The sequence below is a fragment of the Meleagris gallopavo genome, chromosome 12 (assembly GCF_905368555.1).
Source record: "Meleagris gallopavo chromosome 12, MGAL_WU_HG_1.1, whole genome shotgun sequence".
Classification (NCBI taxonomy): Eukaryota; Metazoa; Chordata; class Aves; order Galliformes; family Phasianidae; genus Meleagris; species Meleagris gallopavo.
The window spans coordinates 18,599,956-18,612,863 of record NC_139415.1 but is presented as its reverse complement, the minus strand read 5'-3'; the positions used below and the strand labels follow the sequence as shown (position 1 = coordinate 18,612,863).

At 51.0% G+C, this 12,908-nt stretch overlaps 1 protein-coding gene across 3 annotated transcripts in view; it reads left to right on the top strand.

The window, feature by feature from the left end:
- Window positions 1-12,908, top strand: part of ITGA11 (integrin subunit alpha 11) — a 32,824-nt gene that overhangs the window by 14,365 nt on the left and 5,551 nt on the right. For all 3 annotated transcript variants that reach the window (XM_085234263.1, XM_085234262.1, XM_085234264.1), the window contains exons 3-19: window positions 636-745; window positions 2,234-2,325; window positions 2,634-2,748; window positions 3,720-3,847; window positions 4,734-4,882; window positions 5,078-5,222; window positions 5,302-5,467; window positions 6,119-6,189; window positions 6,649-6,793; window positions 7,629-7,777; window positions 8,035-8,175; window positions 8,336-8,539; window positions 9,082-9,212; window positions 9,855-10,021; window positions 10,604-10,746; window positions 11,702-11,812; window positions 12,404-12,489. In XM_085234263.1, coding sequence (XP_085090389.1) covers window positions 636-745; window positions 2,234-2,325; window positions 2,634-2,748; window positions 3,720-3,847; window positions 4,734-4,882; window positions 5,078-5,222; window positions 5,302-5,467; window positions 6,119-6,189; window positions 6,649-6,793; window positions 7,629-7,777; window positions 8,035-8,175; window positions 8,336-8,539; window positions 9,082-9,212; window positions 9,855-10,021; window positions 10,604-10,746; window positions 11,702-11,812; window positions 12,404-12,489 — 2,253 coding nt within the window. The remainder of the gene's footprint in view (window positions 1-635; window positions 746-2,233; window positions 2,326-2,633; window positions 2,749-3,719; window positions 3,848-4,733; window positions 4,883-5,077; window positions 5,223-5,301; window positions 5,468-6,118; window positions 6,190-6,648; window positions 6,794-7,628; window positions 7,778-8,034; window positions 8,176-8,335; window positions 8,540-9,081; window positions 9,213-9,854; window positions 10,022-10,603; window positions 10,747-11,701; window positions 11,813-12,403; window positions 12,490-12,908) is intronic.

Genomic DNA, 12,908 nt, shown 5'->3' with positions numbered 1-12,908 from the left:
GAGCAGAAGGTGCCAGAAACCCGTGGTTCAGGTTATTTTTGAACTGGCCTGGAAGAAAGGGATGAATTCCTCAGGTCCTGCTCTTCTCCCCCTTTGGTTTGCTGCTTTGTTCCAGTCTGGTCAAGTCCACAAGAAAGTGAGAAAAATGCTTGCAATGTCCCAGACGAATCCCACAGCCTTTCTGGCTCTATGTGTTTCTATCAGCTGATAAACCTCTGCTTATTTCAGTGTACAGATGGATGCCCAGCATCCTTGCCTGCCCCTGAGCTGGTTACCACCGGACCACTCTGGGCTGATCATAAGTGAGCAACCCCAGCGTGGAGCAAATCTCCTGAAAATTCACTTTTGTACCTTTTTAGTGGAGAATATTCCCCATGCACCTCAATGTGAGTTAGGGTTACTTTTTCCTTTGGGTATCAAGCAGTGCTTCCCAGCAGCAGTAAGGCACATGGCCAGTTCGTAGGTTTGCATGGGACTGGTGGGAACTGGGTCTGATTTTGCAAGAGCTAACGGATGAAAATGTTTTGACCACATCCTCGCAGGGAAGGATTTCATTTTTTGTTGTTTTTTTTTTATTTTTCATTTTTCTGACAAAAAGTCAGCCCTGAGACACTGACAGGTGCCTCTTTTTGCAGGCTGGTGGTGGGGGCCCCCTACGAGACCAATGGGCAGCAGAAGACAGGAGATGTCTACAAGTGCCCACTGACCAGCGACACTCACAGCAACTGCACCAAGCTCAACCTAGGTACTGCATCCCAGGGCACGAGGGGTGCTGGGTCACTATTTCAGGTGTTTGTGTGACTCCTGGCCATGAGCTTTAAGCACCAATAGGATAAAATGAAGTAAGTCAGGATGGAGTTAAACATCTGTTTAGTTAATAGAGCTTAAATTGTTTGAGTCATTCAGTCAGGACAAAGTCAGCGGTGGGTAACGACCACCTCAACCTCATCACACACCAGCAAAGAGCAGGATGTCCCAGGCTGGGGGATGAGTTCTCCATATTGCCCCCATGTCAGTGGGAATGAGAGAGCCTGGGACTTTCCCAGGGTCTTGAGAAACGTCTCTGGGGCTTAGGGGCAAATTCTCGGGTGGTTTTGCAGCGGAGCAGGAGTTTGCACTTTATTTATCATCATTAGTCATCTGAACTGTTATGGGTTCCTACCAGAGCTGATAAGAGAGAAGGATCTTTGGCTCATCCACAGTGCTTGATTGATTGGAAGCAAATATGGTTTAGTTTGAAAACATTGTGGTTTCTTATTATTATTATTATTTGCTTTGTTTTATAAGAACTTCAAGATTTTTCCAGTGAATAAATCTCTCGTGCAAATCTGAATTTGGCTAAAAAGCTATCTTTTTCCATTGGAAACAAGTTTCCAATGAAAAAAAAAACAGTTCAGAGAGCACCCTCTATTTTTATTATTTTGACTACTTAGCATTGAGGCCACCTGAGTAAAAGCAAGCTCAGGGCTGCCCTGCAGTGACACCAGGCATTCCTGCACGGCCAAGAGGAGGACAACTGTTGGCTGCCACAGGAGCCAGAAGGCTGGCAGGAACATTGCCCCACTGTCTCCATCATGCTCATCATTCCCTTTTTCCCCAACATTCCCACTGTCCCCATCGTTCCCTTTGTGCTCATTGTCCCCCTTGTTCCCATTTTCCCCATCATCCTCATCATTCCTGTTGTCTCCATTTTCTCCATGGGCCCCACCTGGGTTCCCAGCCCAGGTCAGTGGGCATCAGTGAGGGTTAAGTATCCTCAGCTTGGGAGGAGGGAGCTTGGACGCGCTCGTGAAGCTGCACTGGGGGAATGAAAGGGTTAGACGGTGCTTTTGTCAAAGCTAAGTGCTATTCATGTTAACCAAAATAAAGGGTTGCCCCATGGGCCGTTCCTGGTTTCTGGACTGTGACATGGGAAATGAAAGAAAGGCACAAATATAAATGCATGCTGGCCCAACATTAAAGGATGAGATGCTAGAGCTGCTCAGAGGGGTTTCTCTCCTAAGGACTTCCTACGTAAGAGTCTGTGACTCACAGTTTCATTCCCAGAAGACATTTCTCTTTGTTTGTTGTGGCAAGAAGAAAAAAAAAAAAAAACAAAAAACACCTTATCTTAACAATCTGCTTCAAAAACAAAAGGGAAAGCACAAACTCTGCAGCTCTCGGTGTCCCTGGCTCTCATGGCAGGGATGCTCCATGCAGGCAGGCAGCAGCTAACCGTGTCCTCTCTCCAAAGGAAGAGTCACTCTGTCCAACGTGTCCGAGCGCAAGGACAACATGCGCCTGGGGCTGAGCCTGGCCACCAACCCCAAGGACAGCAGCTTCCTGGTGAGAGGAGGGGACTCTCTGCTATGCACATGTATGAATGCATGCAGATACGCTTGCGCACGTATTTATAAGCATGTTTACAAAGATGCACGTGTGCAAATGCTTCTCCAGCTCCCAGCATGCCCTGTTGGTGGTTCAGGATCTGGGTGGCGGGCAGCTGCAAGCTCTGCATGGTGGTGATGTTGGTGCTGGTCATGGTGATGCTGGTGGTTATGGTGATGCTCCAAGCGATGCTCTGATCTCCTGCTTTCCCACACAATGAAAAAGTGCCATTCCCAGACCATCCCTGATGCTGTCTCCTGTTCCAGGCCTGCAGCCCTCTCTGGTCCCACGAGTGTGGCAGCTCCTACTACACCACTGGGATGTGCTCCCGTGTCAACGCCAACTTCCGATTCGCCAAGACGGTGGCCCCAGCCCTGCAAAGTAGGAGGAACTCTTGCGTGCCCTCTAACCCTCACCCTGTGGCGTTGGGACTTGATGTTCTCCAGAGGTCCCTTCCAACCCTTACAATTCTATTGTGATTCCATGCTTGAAGCTAGCATAAATTTCTGCTCCCTGAGCACTTTGATACCATTGAGCAAACAAAGCTCTGTCGGTGCTTGAGAGAAGGCGAGATAGAAAGGAAATTATTGCAGGGCAGTGATTCAAAGGGGGTTACGAGCACAGACATCTGGTAAACATTTTCATTCTGACTGACAGCCGGGGAAGACAAAAATACCTTATTCTTCCAAACGCAGAACGAAAAAGCATCCAGAATATTTTATCAGCGCAGCTCAGAAGGCAAAATAGGGAAAGAATTCAGCACTTGGCTACGTAAAACAAAGAGCTCATTGACTGGAAGCTAAATAACCTGGCCCCAATTTGTAGATTCGGGGGCACGATTTGATTCTGAGATATTAAACAAGCTTCCTGGCTTTCCTTTGGGTGGTGGGAAATTACGGAAGGCTGTCCCAGGGTCTCAGCTCTGCAAACGCTCCTTTTCCTCAGCCTGGCATAAGAAGGAACGGGGAGATTTGGGTGGCGGAGGCAGTAGGGCAGAGCCCAGCACCAAATTTCAGGTGTTGCTTCCCTCGTTATGATCGGATGCTTCTTGCTCTCATTGCTAATGGGTGTTTTATAAAGAGGACTGTATGAGACAGGACGGAGGGCCAAATCTGAATTAGAAAATACATTGCAGGGTGTTATTCTTATTCAGACTGCTATTGGCAGGGAGGATGCATGTGTCTTCTTTCTGCCTTGCTGGAGTGAATGCACCCAGAAGGGCTTTATGAAGGATTGAGGATGTTTTTTTTCAAACCAATCATCAGTACCTGATGGTGAGGAATGGGGCCATAAATCCCCACTACTCAAGGGCTGCCAAGGCCTCTCAATGCCGCGCTGCGTATCTTTCACAGGATGCCAGACATACATGGACATAATCATCGTTCTGGATGGATCAAACAGCATATATCCCTGGGTTGAAGTTCAGCACTTCCTGATCAACATCTTGAAAAAATTTTACATTGGGCCCGGCCAGATCCAAGTAAGCCCTGATATGCCGCTGTGTTGTGGCTTTGTGCAAAGTCTCTGTTTGGACAAAATGCTGTAATCTGGCACTGAGCGTTGGATGCATGCGTCGCAATGCTGAGCCCATGGAATTAATGCTCACACTAATGTCCCTAAATGAGCTACGGGGAGCTCAGCAACACGCACCCCGACCAGGCATGGGGAGGATGAAATCATATGGGCATGTAGGAGTATTGCCCTGGGCAGATGCAGTCGTGCACTTATTTGTGCAGGCATTTTGCAAAGCTCTATGATAAGGAAAGGGAGGAGAGAGGTGTTATGGCCACTCCTGATTCCTTAGCACGTTGCACAGATGACCCCCAGTGGGTCCTATCGGGCGGTGATGTAGTTCTGCACTGGATCACAGCACGGCTGCATCATCCTGCACCTATATACCCAGAGTGGGCAATAGCAGGCAGAAAATGGAAACAAAACTGGAAGCAGAGTGGAGCAAATAGAGATGCTGAGGGTGGCTGTAGGCTGCTGAGGAGGTTGGGTCCCAGCGGGGCTGGGGATGCTCAGCTGCTGCCTCCACTAATGGAGCACAATGAGCAATGAACTGCTGTGTCAGTGTTCTGAATGGCTTTCTCTTCTGTAGCTGAGCACAACTCCAAACAATCTCAGACCCAACATTTCGGTTGTCACAGCTAGCCTCAAAACCTGGCAAAATACCCCTTGATTCATTTTTTACTATTTTCCTTTTCCCTTTTTTCTTGGCCCAACTTTTGCTTGGGTTGTTGTTCCCAGCCTACGCATGCATCCATGCCATAGATCTGCCACTTTTTGGGGCTGGGAAAGCATCCCCTCAGGTTGCTATGCCCCACTTTCAGCAGGCTTTATTGTGACCTGCCTGTGCTCTCTAGGTTGGAGTTGTTCAGTACGGAGAAGATGTGGTCCACGAGTTCCATTTAAATGACTACAGGTCTGTAAAAGACGTAGTAGCGGCTGCCAGCCACATAGAGCAAAGAGGAGGGACAGAGACCAGGACTGCCTACGGGATAGAGTTTGCTCGGTAAAAATCCCTCACGTTCACCTTCATTCCCATAAGCTTAAACTCAGCGTCTTCTTCCCTTCTCTCCCTCGTCGCACTCCATCCCTCCCTGCAATCCCCTGCAAAGGGATGCAGGGCACAGCCTCGGGGACGCGTTGGGGTGGCTGTGACCCCTGCGGTGACTCTGAGCAGCCCAGGGCATCTCTTCAATTGCAGCTCGGAAGCGTTTCAGAAAGGTGGCCGGAAAGGGGCAAAGAGAGTAATGATTGTAATCACAGATGGAGAGTCGCACGACAGCCCAGATCTGGAGAAGGTGATTGAGGACAGCGAGAAGGACAACGTCACCCGATACGCGGTGGCTGTGAGTACTGGGGTGCTTCGGGACAGCTGTGTCCATGGCATGAAAAGACCTGATCTTCACATCCCTACCTCCACCCCAGGTGTTGGGTTATTATAACAGAAGAGGAATCAACCCCGAAGCCTTTCTGAATGAAATTAAATTTATAGCGAGCGACCCTGACGACAAACACTTCTTCAATGTCACGGACGAAGCGGCGCTGAAAGACATCGTGGATGCCCTGGGGGAAAGGATTTTCAGCCTGGAAGGTGAGCAATGCCTTCCCTGCCCTCCCCATATTCCAACCCAGTCAGTAGGAGCTAGAATGGCCACAGAGCACAGATGTGGGTGCCTTATTTGATGCTCACACCCTAGAATGACCTAGGTTGAGCAAACAGGGTGAGCTTTTTGGTTTTCACCACTGAATTTATCTCCATTTCATAAGGAAAGGGCATACTGGGACAAGCCATCGAAACTGAAGATGGAAGGCTTTCACTGAATATAAAAGAAAGAAGATTTGGGGGAATTTTGGTCAAACAGTTCCTAACCCCCCCACCAGCTATCTCAGCCAGCCTAATGCTTCTCCATGGCACGATATCTCACTGGCTGAGGAATTTCATCCAGTTACAACAAAAGAAAACCCTTTGAATCCACTTTTTTTTTTTTTTTTTTAATGTGATCCTGCAATTTGCAGCTAGGAAACAAGGCAGCTGCACAGAGGCTGTGCTCACACTATTTATTCTGTATTTATTCAATGGCTCATTAGCAGCACAAGTGTGTGTAATTGTGGTGATTGAGGGACATTTGTGCCAGCTGAGGTCATTTGTGCTCAGCAGGGTGGAGGTGCTCTCATCCCATCCAAACCAATGTCATCCCTTGCAGGAGAATTTCGCGTTAAATCCCTTCTTTTCCTTTTTAAGGAACCAACAAGAATGAAATCTCCTTTGGATTGGAGATGTCCCAGACTGGATTCTCATCACACATTGTGGAGGTAAGAGGGTAAAACTACTTTGCTCCTGCTCATACCTGTAGGTGTTTACAGCTGGGGAAAAGGGCTGTGAAGGGGATCGGTGGGTGCTGCATCTGCACAGGCAGTGCTGGGGTCACTGTTCCTGGGGGTGTTTCACAGTTGTGGGGACGTGGCACTGAGGGACGTGGGCACAGTGGGATGGGTTGGGGATCTTGGAGGTCTTTTCCAGCCTCACTGCTTCTACGATAGCCTAGAACTGGGTGTTTAGGGATCTCACAAAACCAGCCCCTTGGGTCATGGAATCATAGAATCACTGAGGTCCTCACATATGGGTCACCTTCACCCCTACAAGTAACAAGTGGGAGAATTGTCTCTGATAAGCAAGAAATAGCATGAAAAGAGGCTTTAAAAATAGAAGGCAACCAAATGAGATGCAGTGCGAACCTCCTGCATGCTGTGCTGACCGTGCCATCTCCGCAGGATGGGATCCTGCTGGGTGCTGTGGGTGCCTACGACTGGAATGGGGCCGTGCTGAAGGAGACCAGCAGTGGGAAGGTGATCCCACTGCGTGAGTCCTACCTGCAGGAGTTTCCTGAGGAGCTGAAGAACCACGGCGCATACCTCGGTGAGGCGGCTCGGCTGGGCTCTGCGGCTGGGATTTGATGCTCAGTAATAGGAAGCACAAAATGCTGCTTGAGTTGGGAAGGGCTGCCAACGTCAGGGGTAATGTCCATCTGTGCAAGACCTCTGGTAACCCCAGCACCAAGGGAGAGCCCCACAGCAACTGCATCACACAGCACAAATGCAATTTTAGTGCAGGAGGCCCAGCTCACCCCAAGTGCTTACTGGAACAGCTTAAAAAACATTGATGAAATTTTATGCCCAGGGAGGAAATACCTGCTGTGCTAATCTGTTCCATGTGTGGGAGTCCCGCAGTGAGGATCCCAGACTGGTTTGCAAAATGAGGCCTCTGCCCAAGCTATGAGTGCTGAGACTGGGGGCTGTTCACCCACCAGGACACCAGGAGCCCCAGGCACTCCTTTCCTTACTGGAAGCGGTGGGAAAGACAGAAATAGCAAGAAAGCCCCACTGTGCCCTGCCCTGGGATCCGAGTGCTTCGCGGTTGATGCTCTGCTTAGAAATATCCCCCCAGGAGGGGAAAACAGAGAAGACATAACTTAAGGTAGTCAGTGCCCAAGGAACAGGGGTCTGTGAGTCCCAACAGCCCCCAGGCACTCACATCTCAGCTGGCTGTGACCCTGGGGGAGGCCTGAGCCAGTCTCAGAGCCGGCTGTGCTTTGAGACTCTAAAATAATGTGTAGGAATCCAGAGTTGCAAGTTTGAAAAAGGGGGTTTGTCAGTTATAGTGCTCCTCTGCAGCCACCTGAGGTGACCCCATGCAGGATATAGGATGGGACAGGCAGGAGGCAGATCTTGCTCACCCTACACCCACCCCACAGGTTACACCGTCTCCTCTGTTGTGTCCACTGCACGCGAGAGGCTCTACGTCGCGGGAGCACCCAGGTTCAACCACACTGGGAAGGTCATCATCTTCACCATGCACAGCAACCGCAACCTGACCATCCACCAGGCGCTGAAAGGAGAGCAGGTAATGTGAGACATGGCTGCAATGCTGCCTTCTGCTCCTCCTCTCCCTGCGTGCAGCATGGATTTGCCCAGCTGCTGTGCGCTGCCATACTGATGTTCCCCATTCGTTTTGTATCATAATGTACGAATAGTTGGGGAACTCTGGGTTGTTGCTGCACATGCAGCCCCAGAAAGTGTAGGAGAGGAAGGGACTGGTGCTGTCCTTGCAGGCAGGGTCACCGTCCCCAGGTGCTCCCATCTCTCTCTTGTCTCCCCCAGATTGGCTCCTACTATGGAAGTGAGATCAACTCCCTGGATGTGAACGGTGATGGTGTCACAGACGTCCTGCTGGTGGGAGCCCCCATGTACTTCAGTGAGGGCAGGGAGAGGGGCAAAGTCTACGTCTACATCCTGCAAGAGGTACAAGCGTGTCAGTGCCACCACAGAGCTCAGCACTGTGGCTCGTTATGGCACCCATGTGCCACAAACCAATTATTTTGAAGGACTCACCTCTTGTCCATTTCCCTTTTAGGGTTTTCCAGGCTTTCTGCTGACGCAATTTCCCACTTTCTCCTTGCAGAACCACTTTGTCTCCAGCGGGGCCCTCGAGGACCTGCAGAGCTACCAGAACTCACGCTTTGGCTCCTGCATTGCTGCTGTGCCTGACCTCAACCAGGACTCCTACAATGATGTCGTCATTGGGGCACCTTTGGAAGATGACCACCAAGGAGCAATCTACATCTTCCTTGGCTTTGAGGAGACCATCCTGAAGAAGTACAAGCAGGTACAGCTCTCAGGGCTTTGGTTGGCTCCATTCTTCATCAGCTGTGCCCGCAGACACTGATGATCATTGACTTCACCAAACCCAAGCTGAAGTCAAAGTCCATCAATGTCCATGAGCGCAGCAATAGTGCATTCGGTCATTGATTTACATGGGCCAGGAATTTATGTTGTTTTTTCTTGTTGCACAGTCATCTGTTATTTTCTCTTTTGGTGGGCCCAAGACAAAACAAATGCACAGTATGGAGAACATGCTCAGCATTCAGAGCAGCAGTTTGCTTTGGATAAAATATTAAAAATACTCATGAGGAATAGCAAATGTCAGCATAAATCTTTTGGATCATGCCTCCAAAGGGAAACTTCTCGCATCCTCTGACAATCTAAGTTTGATACAATTACTTGGGAATAGGTGTCCTCAGTAACCTGGGGAACTGGCACAGCAGACCTTAGTGCACCCACGCTCACATGAACACCCCGCCTTCAAAAATGCTGACTTTGCAGGCAGAGGTACAAACCAGGCTGGATTCTTTCCCTTTTGCTTTTCAGCGAATAGCAGCTGCAGACCTCGGACCAGGCCTGATGTATTTTGGATGCAGCATCCATGGACAGCTGGACCTGAATGAGGACGGGCTCATAGACTTGGCTGTTGGCTCACTGGGGAACGCTGTGGTGCTGTGGTTAGTCCATCTCCTTTGGCACTGTTCTCTGCCCAAAGTCCATTGCAATGTGCTCGTGTTTTCAGAGGAAAATAATCTCCCAAAATCCTGACCCATCCTTCCAGAATAATGCCCGCAGTTTGGTGGGGCTGCGGGATTCCAGATGCAGTTGAGTCCTAAAAGAACATCAGGGATGTTTTACATGGAACCTCGTCGTTAGTTCCCTGGGAGTTTCAAAGCGATGTATTCACCTGTGATGATAACCAGACTCTTCCTACTCTTATTTAATAAAACAACAATAATTTCAAACATTGATTAACACTTGGGAGGTTCCTTGGGGCTCTTAGGATGTGGGTAGCTGCCCCAGTGGAAACGCTTTACCTGCACGCTCCTTGAGGCTGCAGAAGCACTAGTGTGCATGCAAGGCACCAAGTCCTGCTCTCACACTCTCTGCTGTCATAAGCAAGGGGCAAATGCATAGAGGAGACCCTATGCTTCCAGTGCTACACAGCTGAGCTGAGAGCAGGTCTGCATGCTGCCTTTGGTCTTCTCGATGTTGAGAAAAAAGTGTGAAAAAAGTGAATCTAGAGATCTGGGGCTTTCTGTAGGATGCTGTGGTCATGCACAGGTGCTCCATGCTGCAGTAACTTGCTCGCCCCTCAGGTCCCGCAGCGTTGTCCAGATCAATGCCAGTATCCGCTTCGAGCCCCCCAAGATTAACATCTTCACCAAGGACTGTAAGCGCAATGGGAAGGATGCCACCTGCATGACAGCCTTCGTCTGCTTCACTGCCATCTTCCTCTCAGCCCACTTCCAGACAGCCAGCGTGGGTAAGCAGTAGGCAGAACCCTCACGTGCTCCTTGCAGAGCTCCCGGTTCACCTCTGCCCCAGGACACAGCTGCCCCACTGCTTTGCAGCCAACAGGACAACGGGACGTGCGCGGTCCCACAGAGCTCCCCTTGCTCTGTGCTGCAGCAGCAGGACACATCTGCACTCCAGATGTGCACACTTCCGATCAGCTCGGAGCAGTTTTACTGATGGAGCGCTCTGCTTTGAAAGCACCGCGCGCTGCTGTGACCCCACATCCACCCCAGTGCCTGGGACTCAGTGGGGGTGAGAGCAGCTCAGCCCCAAAGCTGGCGACAAATGCTCTCAAAGGGCTCTCCAAATTGGGAAAAAGTTGGCCCTGAGCAAAGCTCAAGAGCCACCAACTCTTTGTTTCCTCACATACTGGGTGTGGAGTTGTGCTGCTTGGCACCACTTGAGGACCCTCAGTTGCTTTGCTGTAGCACACCTGGGAGAGCACGGCACACCTGGGGAGCAGCACCTCCAGAGCAGTTACAGGTCAACGTGTCAGTGTGTGAGCTAAATACTTGGATATCCTGCACGTAACCCAACGCTTTCGTTGCAGCACTGAGGTACGAGGCAGCCATCGACGAGCGGCGGTACGCACCGCGGGCATTGCTGGATGAGAGCGGTGAGCGGCACGCACAACAGGCACTGGTGCTGCCAGCAGGGCAGGAGCACTGTGAGATGCTGCGCTTCCATGTGCTGGTGAGTGGAGCTGCGCTGGGGTCCTGCTGCTGCAGGGCTGCATCTGCAGGAGGGAGGATGCTCTCCCCTTTGTGCGAAGCACTGATGCAGCAGCATGCATCCGTAGGGTGATGGCTGAGGGCTCTGTGAGGCTGGGAAGGGGTCTGGTTGCTGAGCCTGGATTTATTTGCGCTGGGTTTGATGTCACAGTCATGGAGCTGCATTGCATTCCAGCTTGCTCTTGGGGATGGAATGCACTCCGTGCCTGGATCAGGGTGGTTCTCCCACTCCAAAGTCAATGCAAGTTCATTTTTTCCTATTGGAAGCCATTCAGCCCCTGCTGCTACTATCTGCTGCATCCCAAACCTTATGGTCTCCTCCCCAAGCACAGGAGCCGGCAATATGCTTGATGTCGTGCGTGGGGAGCAGCTGATGCACAATTCTGGCCAAATTCAAACATTCTCAGCAAATGATGAGAATTCTTTGGAGGCCAAAGAGGCTGCCAGACTGGCCTGGCCACAAGCCCCAGCCTGAACTGCCATGAACTTCTGGGAAATTTTTGGTTCTGGAGATGGAGCCTAGAGATGGAGCTTGGGACTTAGCTCCAGAGGCATCATGCTTTGAAGCAGCCTCATGCACATCACGTGTTTGTGGCATGGCGTGGGGGGAATTTATGGAAGTGCAGCAATGTGTGTGCTGTTACCACCTGGATGAGCTCCAGGGATGGACCCTAGGGCAGCACTGGTGTGTGAAATGCCCAGGATCAGCCCCCACCTGCACCACTGGATGTCCACGTGGGTGGGTGCTGTTTGACACCACAGAGCTTGCAGTGTCCCTGTCCCTAGGTAAGGGTTAGCTGGAGAGGGAGGATGATGCACAAAGGACGCTGTATTGCAAACTCGTTTCATAAAATAACCACCCATGCCACCATGAGCAGTGGCCCCATCTCCCCAGCGCTGCTTTCTGCCTGCTGCAGGACACAGCTGACTATGTGAAACCAGTGACATTCTCCATTGACTACGAGCTGGAGCACCCTGAGAGCGGCCCTGTGCTGGATGATGGCTGGCCCACCTCACTCCGGGTCTCGGTACGTGCAGCATCCTCACGCAGGGCATCACTTAGTGGGGTGGCTGAAATGATGTGGGCAAGGAATCCTTGCTGTCTGCTGCGAGACGTCCCTGTTCCTTGCAGGGGAGTTGGATTACTTGGCCTTTAAAGGTCCCTTCTAACTCGAATACTTATATGAGTCTATGAAAATCCACCCAGCAATGGCAACCCGGCAAAGCACCAGATGCTGAGTGTTTCTATTACTTACTCCTAGGGAATTTTGCCATGGGATTTGGGAGTTCTGGCTGGAGATGCTGCACTGTGGGGGTGTGCATCCATGATAGCCCTGGTTTTAAGCAGATGTTACCCACAGTAGCTTAGCTGCAGAAGGGTGCATGCATACCAGGCACGGTTAGCCCTGCCCAGCAGTACTGGAAGCTGGGTGGTACTGGTGACTGTCGAGGACTTTGGTGTCTGCAGTTGGAATTAAAAGTCTAATTTGTCAGTCAGTGTGGTCAGAAGCATCTTCTGCCTTACCCTGGGGCAGCCACCCCCATCCTTCCTGTGGTAGAACAGCCTGATGCTCTCCAGGGCAAAACAATCAGTGGTCTGTTCTTGTGGTCCCCACCAGGTCCCTTTCTGGAACGGGTGCAACGAGGATGAGCACTGTGTCCCTGACCTGGTCCTGGATGCCCGAAGCGATGTGCCCAGTGCCATGTGAGTTGGCCATGCGAGGGCTGGCTCCCCAGCCCAACCCCAGCTGCAGTGCAGGTCCCACACCGAGCACCTGGATGCTCCCAGTATGGGTGGCATGGAGCATGGAGCTGGCAGAGCACGGAGCAGTCCTGCTCCACTCCCTGAGCATCTCTACTCTCAGCTGGGAATGGATTGGTGTATTTCCAAACAACTCCTATCTGATACTATGGTGATGGGGCCCCAGAGACAAATCAGAAAATAACAGGGGGATAAATGCCAGGCTTGACTCACACAGCAGAAATAATTACATGCTATGTCTGATCCCTTAAAGAGCTTTGAAAGGTCATCTTGGGGGGCTTGGGCCTCTCCTCACATGGGTGGCAGTGGGCTCTGCGCTGAGCTCACGGCGGTAAAGAGGTGACATCTGTTGAGAAAATCAC